Genomic DNA, 24,264 nt, shown 5'->3' on the forward strand with positions numbered 1-24,264 from the left:
TTTCCTCCAGATTATTTTAGCAGTACATTTGAGACTGTACCCTGTGAAGGAGATGAATGTCCTGGTATACCATAAAAGGTGTTAAGATGCTAGAAGGCTGCGCCATCAGGACAGTCAACTCATTCACAATGCCATAATGGTCTGAACATACATAGTATTCTGATTAAAATTGAACCATGCTTCAGTAGAAACATGCAGGGAAGAGATCAAGTAAATAACTACAAAAATACCCTGCTGCTGGCTTGCATTCTTTTTAAAAATGTTTCTGTAAACCCTCTTCTCCGAGATACACTGAGGTTGCTACCTACGTTTCATAGCACGATAAGTACATTTGGCTCACAATTGGTCATTCCTTTTCAGTTTGTTAAAGACATTTTGTTTTATATTTTAACAATCATGCACATAAAGCCAGAAGTCACGGGAAGTAATTAACTATTGCCAAATTTGAATATCAAAATGTAAGTCACCATATTTCTCTTGCATTTTTCCGACATAGGTTCCTTTCTGTGTGTTTACAGTTTAAACTACACAGATTATGCAAAAAATCCTAGATCTGATCTGTGCCCTGCCCTGCCCATTCCAGCCAGGTAAGAACAGTAGGATCTAAACATCTGTTTCTAAAACAGACTAATTTCTCTATTTATGTGTTTCCTGCATAGATGTCTGTGAGTCATGCTGATGGTGGTGTTGCTAAATTAGGTTGAAATCTGCATTTGCAAAATGTGTTGGTCACTGTTCAGCATGGAGGGGTTAATTTGTGGAAGAGTTTTCCTAGGCTTGCTTAAACTTTGCTTAAACATTTTCCCAGAAATGTTTTTTGTCAGAATAAGGAATATTTATTTGCAGTATAACTCAAGTCAGGACAAACTCTCTTTCTATATATATATATCTATTTCTGAGGCTTGTGGAATCTGCTTAGATCACATGCTGTGCATAGGCCGACATCTAGTGGAAGCTGCGAAGTATTACAGTTTGTTTTTTTAAACTCAAAAATGGGCGTCGACACAGGGCGTGCCAGTAATACTATCCCTAGTGTGACGTCCACTGTACCCATGATCCCTCACGCGTCTAGGACCCTCAGATTGTATTTTTCCGCCATACTGGTCGGAAGCATTCCGCGGACTTCCCTGGCCTTAGCCATACTTTTGCAAAAATATTGTTATATTTCCCCATTTCTCCACCCCAACGTCGAGTCACCGAACATCCACACTCGACGCCGGCCCGGAGAAAGAATCGAACGTCGACAGATTTGGGCCTCGGAAGGCCTCTGGCCTCGGCCCGGGCCTCGGAAGGCCTCTGGCCTCGGCCCTGCAAGTAGGGAGAGTGGGGGGGTGGGCATACTCTGCACTTTTTTGGTATATAGGTACATTCTTATATATTCCCACACTTATTAGCCCGCTGCCACAAGGTGCGTATGGAGGGTACCCCTTTCCAATTTTGCCCCAAGTGCAACCGCAAGTACCCTTGGGTTGACAGACACGCCACGTGCAATCTCTGCTTACCAAGGGACCACCCCAAGGCTAACTGCAGAGCGTGTGGTAGGTTCAAACCAAAAACACTAAAGGACTGTTCGATCAAGCGTTGGGCCCACCACGCCAGGCGTCAAGAGGCCATGGCAGTGGAGGGCGCCTTCAACAATGGCAGCGACGCTGTGCTTTCGGACGGCGAGGGCAACGTGGCATCAATTGACAGCCAAGCGCAAGACCCCGACCTCGGAAGGTCATCCGGCAAGGCGGCTATGGGGAAGACCCCCGGCGACACAAGCGCTACCCACAGCATTTCCACAAAACACATGAAGTCCAAACAAGACTCGACGCGCACGTCGAGTACTCGGAAAGAGGCACATAGAGAACGGTCCGAATCAGTGTCCACTGGGCGTTCTCGATCTAGATCGCCGCATGACTCCAGGCAACCATCCACTGTTGCTAAGAGTGCCTCGCTCCCCAAGGTAACGGAGGTTCGATCGTCGGAAGACGAAGCCGACCTCTATCCCCAGACCGCACTCCAGGAGTCGGCATCAACAGGCCGCGCAATGGCTGTTCCCGAGTCCCAACCTCCACACTCAAGGGATAGGGACACTACCCCCGAACCTCGGCGCCAGGCGTCGAAAGGCTCAGAAGGGGCGAAAAAACAGGGTAAACCCTCTTCCACCCACGGGGAAGGGGAAAAACAACAAAGGAAGCAGTCTTAGCCTCCTTCCACATCTCAAAAACATTCTACTCCACATAAACGGTTGGACAAGCCTCAGTCTTCTGTTATCCCAAAGACCCCTGTTCAAACCAGTAGGTCTAGTCAAGATAAAACAGGGAAAGCCCTCCAAGAAAGAATCATTCCCAGTTCAAGAGAATGGTCTAGTGATGACATAGACAGAGTCATGTCTATCTGTATTGTCCCTGGACCTAGTATGATAGCAACCTCGTCTGTCTCCTCCTCCCTCCCCTTACTGGTTTTTTCCTCCCCAACCCCCCTCCAGCACTATCTGAAATGTCGTCAGGCCTAATATGATAGTCACTTGTTTTGTTCCTCCCCTACCTTTCGGCACTCCTCTCCCTCACCTCTTGTTTCTTTTTCCGGCTCTACCAGAAATGTCGTCAGGCCTAGTACGGTAGTCGCCTGTCTGTTTCCATTTCTTTCCCACTCTCCCACTACCTTCCTTATCTATGTTTTAGCTCTTGCACCATCTGAAATGTCGTCAGGCCGAGTACGATAGTTAATTTCACATCCTTACTGTTCATGGCCTGTAAGAATGTCATTGTTTTTTCCCTTGTTCCCTCCCTTGCCTTGAAGCGCTTTGAAACACATTGTGTATAGGCGCTATATAAATAAACTATCATATTTTATCATATCATGTCAAGGATGTCATCATTGGCAGATTTCTACGCCAAAAACCCTGAACACTTTCTTTATTATACCCCAGACGGGTCAAAACCCTCAGGCTCTAAGGATCCTATACCCCCAAGTAAGAAGTCCCGGGTTGAAGCTCCTACTTCAGACCCCTTCTGTATACAGCCCTATTCTCAATATCAGGGAGATCCATCCTTTTGTGAGGATCCAGATTTGGGCATGTTGGAAGAACAAACTGGGACGGGCTACTATGGGGATGATGAGGACCAAGAGGAGGAGGACGACCCAGAAACCTACAGGGTAGATTCCCTGGTAGATAAAGAACCCCAGGTTACCGACTCCCATGTCGACAACCAGCCTCTCTTGAATGAAGTTCTGTCCAGAGCGGCAGAACACTTCCACATTGACACCCAGGGTGCTCAGGAAGAGAGGGACTTTGCCGAGGAGTTAGTGGGAGAAAGGAGACCTGTTGCTCAGGCCATCCCTATCCTTAAGTCAATACAAAGAAGGATAGACCCTTCCCTTGTTAATCCCAATCTCACTAGGGCGGTAAACCCCAGAGTTGAGAAGCTTTTCAGGGCAGCCCAAACAGACCCACTGGGCCTCATTCCGAGTACGGCGCTAACCAATGGCGCTATTAACGCCTTGGTTGACGCCGTACCCGGACCGGCAGCGCCTTGGTGGTTGGCGGAATTACCGCCCCATTCCAAGGTTGGCGGGGCGGTAATTCCCCAATCCCCATTTACCCTTCCCCATTCCCATTCTTGCCCCATAGGGCATAATGGGAGTGGGGAAGGCGTCAATTACGCCACCGTAAATTACGGTGGCGTAATTAACATCAAGGTCCCTTAGCGCCATGGTATTTAACGCCTGCTAAAAGCAGGTGTTAAAAGCACCATGGCGCTAAGGGAACTCGGAGTATGGCGGTAAGGGATTACCGCCACCGCTCTCGTTAGCGGTGGCCGCTATCCCTTACCGCCATACTCGGAATGAGGCCCACTGTACATAAGAGGGCATCTGAAACCGGACTCCTTGGTAGTTACAAACACCCGTAAGAGGGCGGGAACACCCTTGTCATCGTCCGAAGCTCCTCCCGACAAGGCGAGCAAGAAGATTTATGGCTTGGGCAGGAAAGTAGCCTCCACTTCCGCCTACCAGGCAAGGATTGCCAACTCCACCACCCTGCTGGCGAGTTACAACTGCCACCAGTGGGAAGAAGTCGCGGCACTCATAGATTCCGCCCCAGAACCCTTAAAAAGCCAATTGGCACGAGTTTCGGCGGAAGGAAGAGCCGTGTCCGGTTGCATATTAAAAGCAACCTTTGATGCCGCGGATAACGCCGGCAGATTGATAGCAGAAGGTACTGTTATCAAGAGGCATGCTTGGTTGCGGCAGTCTGGGTTCAAAGCCGAAACCCAAGCATCATTGATAGATAAACCGGTGGAGCCGGATCTATTGTTTGGAAAGGCGGTCGAGGACGTGCTGAAAAATGCCAAGGATGAGTATGAGACACTCAAATCCCTAGGCCAACTAACCAATAAACCCCCAAACCAGAGAGGGAATGGCAATTTTCGTCACCCACACGGACAAAATTCCCAGAGAGGGTCTAACTATTCCCAGGGGCAGGGTACGCAATGGAATAACAACAGTCAGCAGTCTACCCAGAGTTATGGCAGGGTTAATAAGAGAGGACGTGGTAAAGGTAGAGGCGGCGGCACGCCTCCACCAAAACAGTGACGCTCCGTTCAGGGTCCCTTCTCACGCATCCCCAGTAGGGGGACGCATTTCCAACTTCACCCAAGCTTGGGAAGGGATCACATCAGAAAGATGGGTGCTGTCCACAGTGTCCGCAGGATACTGCATAGAACTGTTAGAGCGTCCCCGAAACCACCATCAACGAAAAAAAATACATTCTTTGGACCACCAGAAGATCCTCCTCGAGGAGATCGTCAATCTTCTAGCAAAGGACGCGATAGAACTCGTCCCGGGACAGCAGGTAAACAAGGGTATTTATTCAACTTATTCAAATGTTTGCATGACTACTCTCCAAGAGGTAATCCCCCTCCTAAAAAAGGGGGATTACATGGCAACATTGGACATGAAAGATGCTTATTTTCATATTTCCATGTTCCCAGCGCACAGAAAGTACTTGCGCTTCAATGTGGACAGTCGGCACTACCAGTTCAAGGTACTGCCCTTCGGGATAGCTTCGGCTCCAAGGGTATTCACCAAGGTACTGGCGGTGGCGGCAGCACACCTACGCAGGGAGGCAATCCCGTTGTACCCTTACCTGGACGACTGGCTCATCACGGGGTAGACCCCAGTAATTTGCAGCACAAACATTCAAAGGACGATCGACCTCCTCTTCGAATTAGGTTTCTCAATAAACGAGAAAAAGTCAAGTCTGGTGCCAAGCTCCTCCAAACAGTTCCTAGGAGCTATTCTAGACACACAAGAGGGGTTGACCTTTCCATCAGAGGAAAGAATTCGGAATATACTGCTGCAAATTCCGCAATATCAGGCCAGTCGCCAAATAATGGTACGCAAAGCAATGCGTTTGCGGGGCATGATGGCATCGTGTATTTACCTGGTCCCCCACGCGCACCTGCGCATGCGTCCCATGCAGGAATGGTTGGCGAAACAGTGGTCTCAGGCAAGTGGTCAGTGAGACGATCTAGTGGTCGTTTCGCCAACACTTGTACAAAGCCTTCACTGGTGGACAAGAGAAAATCTGTCCAAAGGGAAACCCTTTTACGATCCCGAGATACAGGCGGTAGTCACAACCAATGCATGCCTGACAGGGTGGAGAGCTCACCATCTCCACCACACAGCTCAGGGTCTCTGGTCTCACTCAGTGGCCAAGAATCACATCAACCTGCTAGAGCTTCTGGCAGTATTCAGAGCGCTTCAAGTGTTCGAGCCCTATCTGCTGAATCTGTCAGTGCAGATCCGGACAAACAGCACTACAGCCATGTTTTACCTGAACAAGCAAGGAGGGACTAGTTTGCCAAATCTGTCCAAGCTTGCCCAGAAAATTTGGATATGGGCACTCAGACGGAACATCTTCCTGTCATCTCAACATGTTCCAGGGGATCTCAATTCTCGGGCGGATGCTTTGAGCAGAGATCCCCTCCCAGAGGAACACGAATGGTGTCTACACAGAGATATCTTCTCTCAGTGGGGTTTCCCCACTATAGACCTATTCGCCACAAGCGAAAACAGACAGTGCCCAGAATTTGCATCCAGGTTCCCCCAGCCAGACTCCCAGGGGAACGCCCTGTGGATGAACTGGTCAGGGATGTTTGCGTACGCTTTTCCACCAACACCTCTCATCAAGAAGGTGGTCAACAAGATGAACAGAGAATCAATGACGCTCGTCCTAGTTGCTCCCATGTGGGCGAGACAACCGTGGTTCCCACACCTACGCAGACTAGCGGTGTGCGAACCCATCAAACTCCTGGGCTGGTACAACCTACTGTCCCAGCACCAAGGTCAAACAGTGCATCCTCAACCCAACTCAATGAACCTGGCAGCATGGCTCCTGAGGTCATAGAGTTCGGACATCTCAAATTACCACAGAGATGTATGGACATCCTAAAAGAATGGTGCCAGAATAAGCAAGTCAACCCAGTTGATTGCACTCCTTCCACAATTGTCACATACATGCTACACCTGCTGGATGCAGGACTGGTATTTAACTCACTGAAGGTAGACCTGGCAGCGCTGTCAGCATACACCACCTCCCATAACAAGGTGTTGTGGTGGAAGATACCAGTGGTTAAAGCTTGTTACGCTCACCTGACTCCCACGGAGGCGCTGCTGTGACCTCTTCTAAGGTGATGCGCAGGGTTCGGAAGATGGACTGGACCGGGCCCCCAAATCTGGCTTGTCTGGCTCGCAGAAGTATCCTTCTGTAGGCGAAAATAGGGGATTAACTGTCTGCGGGGTAATGCAATCGGCCTCCCACTTTCCCCTCTCACCCTCCTTGAAACCCTTCTGTGATTTCTCGTAGCGTCTCACCTTAGGATCTGGAAGGACGAGCTCTCCATCCTGCTTCTGATGCAGGAGCGCGTTGGTATCCAGTTACTTCACTGGATTTTCGGATTGGTGAGAACCAAACTTGCTTGGCTTCCAGGTAAGTTTTTTGATAAGAGGTTCCCCTTGTGTCCATGCATTAATGTACTAATGCTAGTGTCTGTTTCCCCATAGGGGCCGGGGTACGGAATGCCGGGGAACAGGCACCGACCCGAGATGAGCGGTGAAATCCTTGTAGAAATCAGGTAAGTCTTTAATGAGCGTTTTTTGGTAATGTCTTTTCATTCGCTCATTAACGCTGATGTCTCTTTTTCCCCTTAGGGGCCGGGATCCGGAAATGCCAGGATGCGGCGCGGACCCGAAATGAAGAGGGAATGAATCAACAGGTAAGTCTTAACATGGAGATTTAGCTTTCCTTATTCCCTTCTCTCTCTCACCTTTTGTTCTGGTGTTTTTCTCCCTAGGCGCTGGGGCGTGACTGCGAATCCGGATGATCGCTGCTGAACATGGAGGCGCCCTGTAAAGGTGAGTGGAATGCGGCGCTGCAGCGATCGACGCGATGAGCTTTTAAATTAAAGTCTTCCTTTTCAGGATTGTCGGCGAGATGTCTCCGGGATGCGGTTTTAGCAGGTAAGGACTTTTCCTTCTTCTGTTCTATTCTTCTCTTCCTTTGCAGGTGATCCAGGATGCTGGCAGGCGTGGCAGAAGTCAGGATGCAGGAGCAGACACGGTGAGCGTCCAGCTGCTAGATGCAGAACAACGCGAAGCACGTGTGGCTGTTCAGGTGGGGTTTAAATAGCGTTGGAAGAAGTTCCAGGTATGTATCCTTCCTCCAATCAGGTATGTATCCTTCCCCGACCACGCCCGGATGGTAAATTAGTCCCACAGGTAAAGTAGTTCCTTTCAGGCCTCAAGGAGGCCGGGACCCTGCAGCATGGTCTGCATCAGGTAAGTGCACCCAAGCATTCCTATAATGAGCCTGGCGCCTTTGGCGCCAGGACTGATGTCTTTTATGAGCCTGGCGCCATAGGCGCCAGGATACTGTCCAAAGGGCCCCTAAATGGGGTTGCTGGGTCCTTCCTTGCGGACTGGATGTCCGCTTTCGGGGACGCCGGGCTTGAACCGGCTCCCCGGGAGCGGGCATCATGACAAGCTTTCATGGAAGGAGTAAAGAGACTTCACCCTCCTATTTCAAACCCACCACCAGGATGGGACCTTAACGTGGTGCTATCTAAACTCATGGGCCCCCCATTCGAACCCATGCATAAAAGCAGTCTCAAACACCTTACCTATAAGACGGCCTTCTTATTAGCAATAACTTTTATAAGAAGTGAAATTCAGGCTCTGTCAGTGCAGGATCCATTCTTTACAGTTCATAAGGATAAACTGGTTTTACGTACACACCCTTGGTTCTCACCTAAGTTTATTTCTAAATTCCACGTGAACCAGTCCATCGAGCTTCTGGTTTTCTTCAAAGACCCACAAAGCTCGGCTGAGGTGAAACTACACACCCTAGATGTGCGTCGGGCGGTCCTTTACTATGTAAACAAAACCAGACCGCTAAGGAAAACAGATCAGCTGTTTGTCTCCGTAGCTACAGGCAGAGAGGGAGATCGCGTCTCTAAAGGTGCCATCTCTAAGTGGATTGTTAACTGTATCCAGCTGTTTTACTCTCTTTCTGAAAAAACTCTGCCTTTCACGCCAAGAGCCCACTCTACAAGAGGCATTGTGGCCACTTTGGCTTTCATTGCAAATGTACCCCTTGACACCATTTGCAAAGCAGCTACTTGGAGCTCTATTCACACTTTTACTCAGCACTACTGCATTGACACCCATTCCAAGACAGATACTCAAGTGGGACAAGCGGTTCTAAGACATTTATTTGCTCATGACCCTTCTCACATCCCACCTCCTTCTTTTAACACTGCTGGCTAATCTATGCACAGCATGTGATCTAAGCAGATTCCACAAGCCTCAGAAGGGATACATTACTCACCGTAATAGTATTTCTGATGCTTGTATCTGCTTAGATTCACATGCGACCCACCCTTCCTCCCCTCTGAGAGAATGCGCATGGATGCTTTTAGTCTTATCTATCTATCTGTTTGGATTATCTGTACTCACGCTACTCCTCATGCTACCTCATGTCAGAAAAAATACAATCTGAGGGTCCTAGACGTGTGAGGGATCATGGGTACAGTGGACATCACACTAGGGATAGTATTACTGGCAGGCCCTGTGTCGACGCCCATTTTCGAGTTTCGAAAAACAAACTGTAATACTCCGCAGCTTCCACTAGATGTTGGCCTATGCACAGCATGTGAATCTAAGCAGATACAAGCATCAGAAATACGATTACGGTGAGTAATGTATCCCATTTATATATATATATAGTCTGTGTTTGTTTTTCTTTAGTTTTTAAACATTGTTGAGATGAATTGCATTTGTATACTTAGAGGGCATTGCGGTTGTATAGTTTCTTCAAGTGATATGTAAAAATGGCCAAAACGGTCCTGTGCTGCCATGTGGGGATGTACTAAAGGCCTGATAAAACACCAAAACAAAACCAAAGTATGTAGTGTTCATGTGTTTGGTGTTCTTAGAATGTGCGTGTTCATGCTATATACATGTTTTAATTTTTACTAAAGGTACATCTTTGTTGAAATGCAAGCCAGGCAATCTTCAAAGTAGATCTATTTTCTTAAGTAGCTATTAATTATGCTTTCAAATAGATTTTCTTACATCTGCAGTCAATATAGTTTCTTCAAGTGGTTATTAGTGCTCAACTTCAAGGGATTACTCTTGTTGACAACACAACGAGCACAGTAGAACATGCAACTCTTTCAAAGCAGAGCTAAAACAGATGAAATCTAAATAATAACAAGACATTTTAAATGAAAAAGAAATGGCTATGATCAATAGGCAATGGACCTATTCAGTGTTGTGTAAGCCTGAGGACCAGAGCAGTGAGCCAAGATCTAGAAGACTCATCAAGCATTCAGTGTCAATGCCTAGGATTATAAAGTGACACCATACCTGATAAGATATTTTGCAAGAATGCTATAGCGTTAGGGTTTATAAAACAGGGAACTGTTTGCTTTGGAGGGCTTTAGGAAGCATCCTAGCTGTGTGGTGGGAATTTGGAATTTTTTGGGAAGCCTATACAGTATTCAGAGGATTAATGTCCTCGACATGGCCAGCGTCTGCTCTGTGACAACATGGCGAAAAAAGGGGTCTCAGACTTCAGGTCTTTTAAAAAAAACTCTTTATTAAGCTAGTGTAAGACAAAACTGTGTTTGAGGAGTAAAGCAAAGTGTTCAAACACAAATGATTTAGGAATCCATCCCTTTGTGAATAACACAAACTTTAGGTGCACTTCACCTATGGAGTCAAAAAGGCACCCAAAGTACTAACACCCTAAAGTAAATTTGTCTGTCTCAACTAATTCTCAGCTTAATATAAAGGTTGCCTGAATCAAATGTTCCTAAAATAGTGAGTTGTCAGAATGGCTAAATCAAATGGTGAAGGCCTTCCCTTAAGTGGAAAAATGTGTGTGGTGAAATCTCTAACTTAAAGTCCTTCCCTAAAATAAGTCCATCAATTCAGAGAGGTCTTCTCCCAAGCCTCCTGGGGTAGATCAGCAACAGAGCCACTTTTGCAAATAACTCAAACTGGAATCTGTAGTTGTATTTCAGGTGCAGGGCCTCTTAGGCGAGGGATCCGCTGGGTACTGCTCTTTGGTTCCTTATGTGTCCTCTGATTGATTCATATCTCTCTCTCTCTCTCTCTCTCTCTTTGTCTCTCTCTCTCTCTCTCTCTCTCTCTCCTTCTCTCTCTCTCTTTCCCTCTATCTCTCTTTCTCACGCTCTGTCTTTCTTCCTCTCTTGGTTGTTTAGTATGTTGCCCCAGCCTCCTGTTGGGTTTCTGTGTTTCTCTCACTTTCTTCCGCAGCGTTTAGCTTTTGCCCCTCTTCTGCTTCATGGGTCTTTTGTTCCCCAACTCCTGTTGTGGCCCATTCTCCTATTTTCCCTTACCCGAGTCTTCCTTTCAGGGGTCATTGCCAGTCTCTCTTGACTTCTCTCTCTTAACCTCTGCATGGGATATTCCCTCTTCTTACTTGGCTGCCCTTTTCTCTTTAATTTGCCCCTCTCCTCTTCAGGGGACTTGGCGTTTGTCCTTCTTCTTTCTATTCAGGGGTCTTCTGTCCTGATCCCTCTGGCAGAGACGTATTGAGATGTTTCTATAACTTCTTCCCAGTCTTCGCAGGCAGGTCGCTAATCCCCCTTTTTAGGCTTCGCTAAAGCTGCAGGGGTACCCTTTTTCTTCTCCCTGGGTCAATCAGTTTCCTCCAGGTTCTTCAGGCAGCTTCCAGGCAGGAAGTGCTCCCGGGTAGTCCAGGCTCCTTCACCACCATCTGGAGAGAAAAACACTCTGCTACCAGTGTCCCCCTCCAGCGGTCAGCACCACTACCATCGCCAGGCAGTCCTGGGTGATTCTCTAATGTGGAACACAGCAGTGCGATTCACCAGAGCGATTCACCAGAGCGCTGAGGCCTTTAATGAGTCCTCATCTCACTTAATTTGTCCCTGGTTATGTGTATCGCATGCAAGGCATCAATCTGAATTCAATCTGAATTCCCCAAAATACTTAGCTGACAAAACTCATAATCGAGGGTGGCAGATGAGGCCTCTGTAGAAAAGGGGGAATTTTCCTGGAAGCCACAACCTCCAGAAATGGCAAATTCTAAATGCAGATATCTTTGTCAGGCACAGTTACTCTTTACTGACAGGACAAAATGTATATAGTATTGTTTATAGACTACTGTTTGAAAATACCTCACATTGAAAATATAATCTGTCACTGTATTGAGAACCTTCTCGCCTACTGGTTTCTACCAGTCACTTGTTGTCCTTTCTGGCTGTTTTGATGGACCTTTGCTTTATACACTCTCATGACCCACTGTCTCACCTCTCCTTCTGACTTAGGCTGCCTCTGATTACTATCATTATCCCAGCTGACATGCCCTTCTACTAATGGCTCTCTGATCATGTTCCCTGTACCGTGTCAACATAAACACTACATGTCAACTTTAATCTTTCCTGAATGCAGCTCCAATTCCCCCATTGCCTCATATTTTGTAGCTCTTCTGTGTCTAAGCCCTGCTTTCCCATTTACACCCTCTCCTTCCTTAATGAATGCTTTTAGCCTTTGCATGCCTTCCTTCTCAGCAGCTCTTTTATTCCTACTTGAATGCAGTTAGCACCCTCTGCCATCCTTTCAACGGCCCCCGGCTGCAGTCATTCCTTTTCCCTTTTCCTCCCTTTCCACCTGCCCTATCACTAAATCGTTCTTCCAGTATATCTCTGCTTCCACATCCTAATATTCCTCCCTGCCAACTATCCCTGTCTTTAATGTGGTTATCCTTCTGGCTTGCATTCCCTATTTCCTCCTCATATTGCAGTTAGTTGCCAGCTGCACTCGGTCCCCTATCTTCACCTTTCACTGACTTTGTTTACTTCAGTCTTCTTTTCTCTGGCAAAGCTTCAATTTCTGGTGAAACTGTAAATGAATAACATAAAAAAACAATCTAAGAATTTGAGTTACTCATTGCGCACAGGCAGACAGCCCCAAACCCAATCAAGGGCAAGGCTCCGAATGAATCTTGAGGAAGGGCTAGATTAATGCACATTTTTCACTCTGGACATTAATGTTACTTTGGATATCCCACTCAATAAAAAATGATCTGACCCGTTACTGTGCTTGAGTGTTTTTCTAATGTCTGCGTCTAATGAGTTCTTTCTTCCTAGACTCTCTGGTGTAGGGTTTAGAGCTTCAAAGGTCATTTCACGGTACAGCCCTTGAATGTTTGCCCTGGCCTTTGCACTATAGGTTTTTTTACTCTAGCCATCAGTCCCATAAGCTAATTTGCAAAGGAGACACTTTGCAATACACCCTTAACTGCTCATTGCCATTATTTGGGTGGTGTTAGAGAGAATGGCGGGGAGACTACCCACGTACGACATCTGCAAACAGTGGGGGAAAAATCAAATTCCAGAAATACATTTGCAGTGTTCAGTTAACTATTGTTCTCATGGAGAGGTCTTATATGAATAGTGGGACAGGCTAAAACAGCATTTTCCTGTCCTCTTTCTGTAGCCATGACAAGTTAGTACTTCTGACGGTGCCTGTCACAAAGTTCCACTCCAAGTCCCCATTGTGTAGCTCCAGAGCCCCATGGGGCATAAATGGGGCCAGAAATCAGCCTTTAAAGGTAGGCCCTGGTATAAGCATGATAGGTTGCCTGTATTCAGATGCAGTCACTTAACAGGGAAAAGAAACCTTGAAGTGCTCACCCATGAGCAAAGTAGTAAGACTCTCAGTGTAGGTGCGGTTAGATGTCTATCTTCTTGGAAGCACCAGAGAGAACAAGGCCTGCAGCGTGGAGTTGTGCAGTGAGGGCACCACTTCCGCCTAACTTCGAAATGGTACCCTGGGTTGTTAAGATTGTGCTGCTGTTGCACAGATAACAAGTAATAATTACCGACAGGGATTAATAACCAACCACAACTAAGTAAACTAATTACATCAAAGCAAACATCGGATATGAACATATGTGAAAAGGGGATAACCGATCACAGGCTGGGAAGCACACGTGGTTGGGGTGCAACCTATCAAAGCTATTATTAGGCAATCAGGTTAATTGGAAAGACTGTATAAAAGGGGAGTTTAAGCCATTCTTTTTATTTTATTTGGCATTTATGAGGCGCTTATACAACAAGGCAGTGTTTCAAAGCACCACAAGGCAAAAGGGAAAGGGAGCAAACAAACAAATAATCAATAAAGTGACAAAGAATAAATCATAACGCAATAGCGGTCCTATGAGGCCTTGTGACATTCGGAGTATGCAAGTGCCGAGAAAGAGAAAGGGGCAGGGCGAGTGACAAGGGAGAAGTTCTGAAGGGTCACCCAGGGGCGAAGTGCCATAGGTGTCAGATGCAGAGGGAACAGGTAAGTGCAAGGGCGGAGATGTCTCAAGTGAAGGGGAAGGTCAACCACCCACCGGGTAAGTACAGGGCTGAGGCAACACCCAGGCATGTTTAGGCCCATGGCCAGTGCAGGTGGGCGGATGCTGGGCCGATTAGGCAGATGGCTAGGACTCTATTGGACTCTTGAGGGACTAGGCCGCCAATCTCAGCGACTGTGGGGATGGTTAGCAAGGGAGGAATAGAGGGAAGGAGGGGGTGAAAAGAAAAGTCTTGAGTTGTTTGCGAAACTTGAGGAGATCCGATTCAAGACCCAGAGAGAGGGAGACTGTTCCAGAGGAGTGATCCAGCCGAGGAGAGAGATCTGCCCCCAGCAATCTGCTTGGAGAAGTGTTTGACCAGCAAAGTGTTGGAGCAAGTGGATCAAAGGGACCTTGAAGGAGAGTATTTAGTCAGAGAGAGCTGCAGCTGGCATTGTCCCAGGCCCAAGACAGCCGTATGGATGATGCAGAGGGGGTGAATGTGATCCCTGCAGCAACCGGGAACCAGTGGCGAGATATTAGGGCTGGAGATATATACGGTCCCCGGGCTTGAGGCCAAGGATAAGTCTTGCAGCCCTATTCTGGATTAGTTGAAGAGGACAGAGGAAAGAAAGAGGTAGGTTCAGGAAGAAGCTGTTGCAGTAGTCCAGCAGGAAGAGTACCAGGGCGACATTGAGCTTCTGGGGAAAGGTGAGTAAAGTGAGAATGCCTCTGCAGAGGTAAAGTTGAAAGTAGGCCTTCTTGGCAAGGTCCAGAATGTGAAGAATGAAGGGGAGAGAGGAGTCGAAGATGGCCCTGAGATTTCTGGCTTTAGTGGAGGGCGAAGCAGGAGGGCCCATAGGAGGGGGCCAGAGTGCGGGGGAAAGCGGGGAACAGGTGTTTCCGATAGATGGTGGGTAACAATATCATGGCTTAAGGAAAACCCTAAACAAAGTAAAGAAATACTTGCTGGTAGGAGTGTCTTGAAGTTATTGATGCTGCAGGAGGGTGTCCAATGACTAAAAGGTGAGAATATCTTGATGTAACATAAACCCAAAACATCTGGTGAGAAATACTTGCTGGTAGGAGCTTGCCAAACAGCAAGCAGTGGGGTATATCCCCAAGACCATAATTCCCTAGAACCAACAAAGCGACTATATCTTTAGGTATAAGATGGTCAAGAAGCAGCTGGGAGCTATATCACTGAGACCGTAACTAAGGAAATTTGCAAATATCAGTAAGCACCAAGTCAGGCTTGGGACACCTTGTATTTGGAGTTTTACATAGGACGAACCTACCAAGGAAGCATTAGAGTCTGTGCATGTAATTGAGGGTAACATATGAAGTAAATTGGGGAGTTAATCCCTCCTGACACTGTTTTGTATGGATTGGTCTCTGTGAAGACCATCCTGTTTTTGTTTTAGACAGTTTCTTTACCCTCAACCCGGTCCAGACAAAGTCAATCAATCTTGTTTGAACCGTATACCTGCCTTGTTTGTTTTCTGTGGGCCCTTCATCACATGCACCACCAACCATCACATCTGCTGGTGAACATTGTTTTGTTGCAGACAGAAGGGAGCATACCATCAATAACACTACCACTCTGAATCATGGTGAAAAGGCTTAACACAATTGCAGATTGGGGCTCTATTCAGAAAGTGTTGCCATGTAAAGGCTCCTCTAGACCACTATCTGCTTTCAACATATGGATCAGGACTCATGACAAGACCTATCTGTTTCTTTCATACATTTCTGCAAACCCTTTGTAATGATTGGTCACTATAGGCAAGTTTCTGATAAACCACAGAGCATACCGTCGTTAGGCACATATATAGTAGTCATTTTTCCTTAAACGTTGATCTTTTGTTATTTTTGGGTCTAGACATTTCTTAAAGCAATGCCTGTGTGAATACGACCCACCTTCCTTAATATATGGGCTTATTCTCATCACTCTAGAATTGGAGCTTTAATCCTGGGAGAGTCGCTGCTCTGGGTCAATATGCGTTTTTGCTCCCTGCATTTAGGTAAATCCCTTAATTCCATCATTAGTGCATAATGCCAAATAACATAACATAACATATGGAAGACAAGCTATAATCCTTCCCTAACTACGGCAGTAGTACCATCACAGTTTAGCATTTTCCTTGCTAAAGAAACCTGAGCTAGGGCTGGACGAACCTGCCCCTTTTAAGCCAATACCCTGTTTTTACTATAATATCATAAAATGCAATGAATTTCCTTGACTCGAAAACAGGTTTCAGGCTGGAGCAAAGCACGGAACTGCTGATTGTATCAATAGTGGATAAACTGTTTCTAGAGGTAAAAAGCAGACATGCCAGTGCTCAGGTACTCTAGCTTACCTGTTGCTTTCAACACCATCAGCCACACCAGGCTCCTCACTTGGCTGTGTTCTTTTGTTTGTGGTCTGGCAGTTCAGTAGATAGTCTTTTCTGGTCATCTGCAGCCGGCTACACTCAGGCTCTTTAAAGAACACTAGGAATTCCAGTTTCAGTTTGTCATGTTTGCTGATGGCAGCACCGTCCTCTGAGGAGTTGGCTACCTCTGCGGCTCAATTTCTGCCTCATGATGATAGGTCTGATCCTACACAGATTAATATTAAAATCTACAGGGCATGGCTGGTAACAGGTCAGGATGGCCACATAAGAAAGGATTTGGTGGACCTTCTCCATCACAGTGAAGCACAAAAGAAGCACAAGGGCCCCATTACCGTAGAGGGCTGAGGGAGGTGGCCCCCGGTTCCACACAGGCCCAGGCAGATGAGATGAAAACAGAAGGTGAAGTGTGATAAGCCCCGCAGGGCAGGAGCCAACCCGAGTGTAGTCTGAGTGGCGTATGCACTCCTGCTGAAGGTGCAACGGTTAGTGAAGGCGGCTGAATTGAAGGAGAGTGCTATGCCCATAGGGGAGCCCCCTGACCTCATCTGACCTTGTGGAGGTGGATCCTGTGACAGAGAGGTGTCCTATGGGGCTCAAATGGGGATGGGGACTGACAATTCCCAGAACCTGGCAATGGGTAATTACCAGGTCCGGCGGGGGATGGAATGCCCCAGTAATTGCCCATTGCCGGGTGCCGGAAAAAAAACAACTCCCGTGGCAGCCATGCCGGTAATTACCGCCATAGTCGTAATGAGGCCCATTGACTTAGTGTGAGAATGTTAGAAGAGTAGAACGTATGTCAGGTATCATAGATGAAAAATCCCAGCTCATGCAATAGCTGGCACCCGACATTCAAGCAAGAGTTGAGCATTCAAGAGGATTCCTCAGAAGTGGCATAGGCTTGGACAGGTTGCTGTGGACAGCGGAACGGAAATCAGTGCTACACACACAAGGCAGTTGGACACAAACGAAGATCTGCATCTTTGAGTTTAAAATGTTTTTGTTGGAATTCTTTTAATTAATTTTTTAACAATGTATCCCATGTTACAAACAATGTTGTTAACATTGAAGCTATAACTCCTGCGCGTCCCCGACAACCCCACCCCCCTCCTACAGTACAGGGGGAGATGAACAGTGTTAGATAAACTCAGATGAAAGTTGCTTTTTAATGTTAGCATGCACGTACCAGGTACTGTTGTTCCTAGGTTTTCACTTCTGTCTGCTGTTACAATATAGAGTTTCTAATATCCAGAGAGCCCTTTTTAGGCTCTAAATTAGCACAAAAGCCCTCAATTTTGAAAGGCACATTTAGCCCTTAATGCATTTTCTAATATGAACCAGAAAAGACTTCCAAAAAAACCAATTAATTAGAACAGACAACATTTTAGCCAACTCTGAGGCTTGTGGATAATGCTCCACATTATCTATCTGACTGCATCTCTCTCTAGTCACAATTTCAAACCCTCTGCTCTGCTTCTGCTCTCATCCTCACTGCTCCTAGACCCCTTATGCAGCCTCTTGTTTTTTCTCCTCATCACTACTGGCTCCAGTCCCCGAACCCTCCTCCTTCTCTGTGAATTAGTACCGGTGAGAAAAGCAGGACTGTTCTAAGTTCTGGTATTAACACCACTATTATTTTTACTATTGTAAAGGCACCTGTCTTGAACTGCCTCTGATATTGGTTATGTACTTTTGTTAGCCATTTCTCATCTAAACGGTCCTAACTTTCCCTCAAACAAATACAAATATAAATCTATAAATTATCTTGTAATGTAGCTCTCTTTGTTGTTGATAGATAGAGGATGTGTGTGCACTCCCCATATTTGTTTCCATTTGTCAACTTAGAGGTTAACCCACAAATGGTTATGGCAAGTTTTATAAAGGCCCACTCTGTTGGGTCGGGAAGAAGGAGTAAGACACTGTGAGGATATTCTGTAGTCTCTTTTTTATAATTAAAGAATAAGACCCATCTTTCCCTATGCCTAAAGGGAACGCCCTACCTATCTAAAAAATTAAAGGTGCTTGTCAGATGTCAGGAAGTCCAAAGTAAATATGTCCTACATCCAAACTAACCCTATCTGACTCTACCACTAGATATAACTAAAATAAATATGTCAAGAGAATGTCACTTCTTCCCTTGATCTTCTCTTGGTTCTGGGTAGCCCTTTTATATACAGCTTTCCTTTTGGATCATATACTTCTTAGCATAATCTCCTTTGATAATCTTTCTTATTAACTTTTGTAGTTCCTCAAGTCACTCTTGGCTCTTGGATATTATGCTTTATGTGTTCCTCTCTGTTTAATACCCATCCTTACAATACGACCTCACACTCCTGTTACCAAATATATGCTCTTCACAGTCTATTTGCTTAGCCTTTTCCAATTTATATTTACTTGTATTTCCTCTAGGGCTTTCTTGGCCAATGATAGTATCTCTGAGGCTCACTGTTCTTTTATCCTGTTCAATTGCAAGCCATATGTCCTCTTTCTCGTTATCTGTTTCAGGGTTACACTTTCTCCAGGCTTCAACTTTCAATGGGTTATTTGTTATTCCTTCTTTTACATTTTTACAGTTCCAATCATTCAACTTTCTGGTTACTCTTACGTCCTTAGACCTGGGACGAGCTACTTCACGTAGATAATGATTCCCCAGCAGATTCCCCGGCAGCCTCCTGTTATTCCCAATTTTCCCAGTACCTCTCATTATGCGGGGAAATGGTTGCAGGGCTCGGCTCTCACTTGGGTACTGCTTCTCGCTCTCTTCACTGATCTTCGGGGTTTCCTGTTCTCGGTTCCTTGTTGGATATCTGCCTTCTGCAGATGCTGCTGCTCGGAAAGGTGTTCACATTTCCCGTTGTGGTAGTCCTGCTCACCCCTCTGCCTGCGTGGTCATGTCACTACTAGGTAACTCAGACACTTCCTTATCCTCTTGTTTGTACCCCTTCCTATGTGGTCCTGCACACCGGGTCTACGGTGTCTCACACTGCAGGTGCAAGACCTTTCCCTGACTACAATTGCATCTGTCAATGGGACAGGCCTGATAGGTGATCTACAGTCCTCCTCCTCGTCCCAGTACCACGTGGTGTACACAGTAGGAAGTGTGCATTACTCCTAATTGCCTCTTCCTCATCCCAGTCTTAAAGGAACATGAATGGGGTACAGTTGGAGTGTGTGACAGTGGGGAAGATGGGTAATAACCTATAAAGGTTGGGGGAGGGTAGGATCTATTTTGACAAGGGAAAGGGGGATACCATGCCTCACCTAAAGGCATCTTTCCTCCACTCCCCAACTTTGCTCCACCCAGGTGATCTTCCCTCGCAATGGCCCTTACCATGTCACCTGAGAGGAAGACCCACGGGGACTAGATAGGAGGATGCCCTCAGGTTCCTCACAACTGTTATTCACTTCCAGCAACTGTCCACGAGGCTCTGTTCTCATTTATGATGGCAGATTAGGATATGCTATTATAATACACTAGGAACCAGCTCCAGAACATATATGAAGAGCACATTCAGAGTTAGAGAAATGTATTTTCTCGACTGATATTTTCCAAAATTCCTGAAGATTGTCGGAAAGTCTTCCTAGATATGTCAGGCTCTTTTACATCTCCTCTTTCAAGTTAGGGCAGTCTTCCTTGTGCCTATAGTAGCTTGGGTACCTACAACCTGGCGTTTCCAGGTGTTTGATCAGAAAGAACAGAGCCTCATTCTTTGAGGTAGGGAGCAGGATGGAAGTCAGATGAGGATGCCACAGCACATGTATATTTGGTGATTTGCCAGGGGCCACAGAGCCTTGTCAGTGGATAAAGCATTTTACAACACCTGGTTGCCAGATGGACTAATAAGATACTGGATTGCATCTCCTGTAGAATTTGGATAGCCCAAGGAGTCTGTTCTCCACCCTAATGTAGATATTAACACTGTTACATCGAGATACTCCCTAGTAGAAAAGCCAAAACACACATTCCTCTCAATACAAGCAGACAAGAAGCGAAACAGTCACAAACCTGTGCTTTCTTGTCTGTTGCCCATTTACCCACATCATATTTATCAAATGTTTTCATTTTTGACTCATTTTTAGACACTTCGTGACCATTATTAAGCAAGAGAAAATTGGGCAAGGGTGAGCTGTGTCCTATTGCGCTGGGTTGGTGAGTATATAGCGTGCCAGCTGTGTGGCGAGTGGTGTGTGTTAACCCTTATGCCACTTCACAAAATGAATACGGTAAAACCCTTCCACTTCGCGCATGGCCAATACAGTGGTACAATGTACTTGGAAGATTTTTCAGTAAAGTTAAGGTCCCAGAGTCTTGGGTGGGTTGCTAGTCCAATTGATTTTCTGATACGAATTGTGCAAAACAGCCAACACGTGTTTCAGCACAATGGGCCTCATTACAAGACTGGTGGTCGCGGGGCCTGTAGTACAGGCACGGCTGCCGCCGGTATTGATTTATATCCGTTGCCGAGAAAAGGGCAATTACGGGGTCATTACAACCTTGCCGAACCTGGTAATTGCCCTTTTCTGGGCACCGGTGTTCATATATGACCCTTATCTCAAAAATTTGCCATGATTTACAGTTCACACTCCTAATGCATTGATGTTTTCACAAAAATACACGCATCACATGTTCTTTGTTAAGACTTTCAGTTGTACATCTGAAGAGACAAATACATTTTGCGCAATGTAAGGTCACCTCCACTTTTGTTGCATCTGGCTTTTATCTACCCAATGAATCTGATGTCTTGCCTATTATCCATTTGATGATTTTCTTGCCAGTGCAACGCTAAAGGTAACTTGGGGTCCTAACTACCAAGGTTAGCCAAATGCTCCCGAATACGGGCACGGAGTTGTCTGTGGTACACTCAAATGATTGCGTATACCACATGGGTTGTCTTACAATTTATGAAATCCTTAATTTGGATTTCCGTTCCATCTTTATATTTGAAATTTTGACAAGTCCCGCATTTGTGAAACCCTTTCGTTTTCGTCAACCAGTCTGTGCCGGAAAAAACGTGTTGTGTGTCCATGAAGTCCTGGAGAAGGTGCCAGCCGAGAGGGATTTAAACTACCAGTAAAAGTAAGAGGGGTATAAATGGCACGGAAAGTGACTAAAAGGATGCCAGTGAAGAAAGACAGGACACTAAGCATAGATTTTAACACAGTAGTAAGATTGAGAGATTAAGCATGAAGAATAAAGAACGAAATGGAATTGGGTAAATAGAAAAATACAGGAATACAAGGAATAAGAAAAAAAACATGGAAGAAGAGAAAGGCAAGCACGAAAGGGGACTAGCTGGCTGTAGCACTGTTATGCATTTGTTGTGCTAGATGGAATTACAATAATAGATCCTAGATCAAATAAGCAGACAGATTCAAAGAGTATGGCAAAGTACTTCTTTATTCTCAGTTTAATAAAGCAGCATCAACTGGTAAACATCGGACTGGTGCTTGCACACTCAGAACCATGTTTCATTACATGGAGGTCAATACTTTAATATGCGTCATCTATAATGTCATTTTACGTGGCAAAATATAAAAACTATCAAGGGAAGGGATTGGTGAAGGGAACCTATCTACTTATATATAAGGATCAGTGCTTCATTGGCTACCCCCATGTATCTAGGGCACGCCTTGAACTACCTCTAAACACATATAGTACTGATTATAGCAAACAAAACATCAGCGGATTGGCTCCTGCAACTTTGTATGTTAGGTTGTCTCCCAACCCCACTGATTGTTTGGCATTCAGTCCTTAGCAGCGCATATGTGAAACGAAACCTAGATGTTTGAATCCTGTCAGACTACTCCCCATTTTCCCAATTAGTCAATCATCTGTCATTGGTAGGCCATCAGCCAAGGTCTTTCTTTTGTGGTTGACCTTGTTGCTGCTCACTGTTCCGGAACATTCAAGGGAGTGTGAGCACACAACTATCTTAGCTTAAGGCTCTAATGAATAGCCTGTGTTATCGAATTCTGAGTCATGTGTGAAAAGATCATGGGTTTGTCAATTTCAGCCTTCCATTTACTGCTATTTGATTTAATTATACAGGGTGCTGTTGCTCCTCTTGTCCTCTAGAGACTTGCTCGCTCTACCTCATATGAACTTTATACACTTTGAATTGACCAGCAGTTTGGCTCTCACAGATGTTTACGTCTTCCATCTATAAAGAATGTTCCACATTCAGAGCTTGTCCATATACTCCATTTGTGCTTTGTGCTTATCCCCCAAAATAGCATCTTCGCTCTGGGCCAACCTTAACTTATCATCAGGTCTGCACACAAGGCTGTCTTTCTGCGTCTCCTGATCTTTACAACCTTGGCCATTCTCTGAGGTAGCTTGGTTAAATTCAACAGGAACTATTGTCCCTTTTCCTAATATGGCAGTCCTTGCCATGTTATATATTGCTCTATAGCAAGCTTCTATACCATATCTTTCTACCTTGCGTTACTGTGTATTTACAGTTATTGGTCAGTAAGTTTCTTCATTTTCTTTAGATCCACAATTACTCTAGTTTTAGGTTCCTGTTACTCTCAGGACTTCAGTTACTGTGTTACTTAACATGTTCATATTGTTTCAACATAGGTTCATATACCTTCTTCATGACATCCCTTCATCCTCGTCAGATCTTACTTTAACGTCCATCCATGATGTTCACATTTGCATTCGGGCATCTTAGCAGGAGACATTCTTCCATGCAGCTTTCTTCGTTGTGACAACCTTTCACACTTTCTTTGCGAGGTATGAATTTGCACACTAGCACCTGGTCTCCTGGGTACAACCTTGGAGGACAGACACCCTGCTCTGTGATTGACAGCTAGACTGTGAATGAATGGGAGAAACCTTCATAAGAGGCGAGACTTTTTGCTTGGAAGGAAGAGTGAACCAGTGGACGAAGGAATTCAAAGAACTTGGAAGAAACGCTTACTGAAACTCCTGGACCGTTGATTTGCCTGCTGCATTGCTAAAGCTCTGAATTCGCCTCGACTAGAGAAGCCCGGCAATGGGACAACTTCTCCACTTGTGGCGGTGGGAACAATCAACCCCAAAGTTAACTCATCTGGACATCCTCTCGGAGCTGGCTGTACCTCCATTGCTGCTGCAGGAACCAAAGTGCCAGGGAGAGGAACACCAGATTCAGTGCATCGCTTTTAAGTCGGACCCAAGCTCTAGGAAGATCCTCCGGACTCTTATGAAACAGGACTGACCAAGCCTGAGCCACCTCAAGAGAGTGATGGACCCCAGATGCGAGGAAAGTCTATTAAGGCATCCGAGAACCAAGATGGTGCTGTTTGCAAGAGACGTGAGGTGCTGAAAACGCAAAGTGCTGCTGATCTGAAGTTTTCCAATTGCTGCCGCCAACCTTCCATTCGTAGTGCAGGAGTCCCCAGACGCCTCCCTCTTGTCCCCACGACTGAGGCCCAGGAACACAGGATCTGCAGACCTACACAGGAACAGAAGCCAGCTGGAAGCAGTTTTCTTCTAACCAAAGGTACTGTAAAACTAAGAGGACTTACCTCTTGTCGTGTAGCCTTGCTTGTTCTCAGTTGAGACGTGTCTTGGTTACCCTTACAGAGTTTCTTGCTGCTTTGCCCCTCACAATCCTCCCAGCTTGTGGCCCTACAGTGATTTCATTTTCTGCAAACATTTCTAAAACATTGTGCAATAATGTTTACCTACCTGCAAGAAGTGCTTCAGCTCACCTAGACTTTTACTTGACTAACATTGGCTGTCCTGGCTCCCTGAAAGACTCTTCTTACCTCTGACTTTGTTCTTTGCCTTTCCCCAGGAAAGGGTTAATTTACTTTGCATGGGAGGGGTTTACATTAACTTACCTGCTTAAGAATATTTGTTAACCATTGTTTTCTCCCTATGAAACTTTTCCTTTGATCTCCCAATCAGTATTGCTCTAAATGTGCCAGTGATAAATCAATGTCCACAGTGTCCTAGTTATTTAAGTCACCTGAGGGTGTAGGAAGTGTCTGTGT

The 24,264-nt window shown here is 45.8% G+C and overlaps 1 protein-coding gene across 1 annotated transcript in view; it reads left to right on the forward strand.

Annotated features, from left to right (window-relative positions):
• Positions 1 to 24,264, forward strand: part of SLC44A3 (solute carrier family 44 member 3) — an 826,819-nt gene that overhangs the window by 301,357 nt on the left and 501,198 nt on the right. The window contains exon 5 of the mRNA XM_069641271.1: positions 497 to 587. Within this exon, the coding sequence (XP_069497372.1) occupies positions 497 to 587 (91 nt within the window). The remainder of the gene's footprint in view (positions 1 to 496; positions 588 to 24,264) is intronic.

Source organism: Ambystoma mexicanum, chromosome 1q (genome assembly GCF_040938575.1).
Source record: "Ambystoma mexicanum isolate Mex_15411 chromosome 1q, UKY_AmexF1_1, whole genome shotgun sequence".
NCBI classification, from domain to species: domain Eukaryota; kingdom Metazoa; phylum Chordata; class Amphibia; order Caudata; family Ambystomatidae; genus Ambystoma; species Ambystoma mexicanum.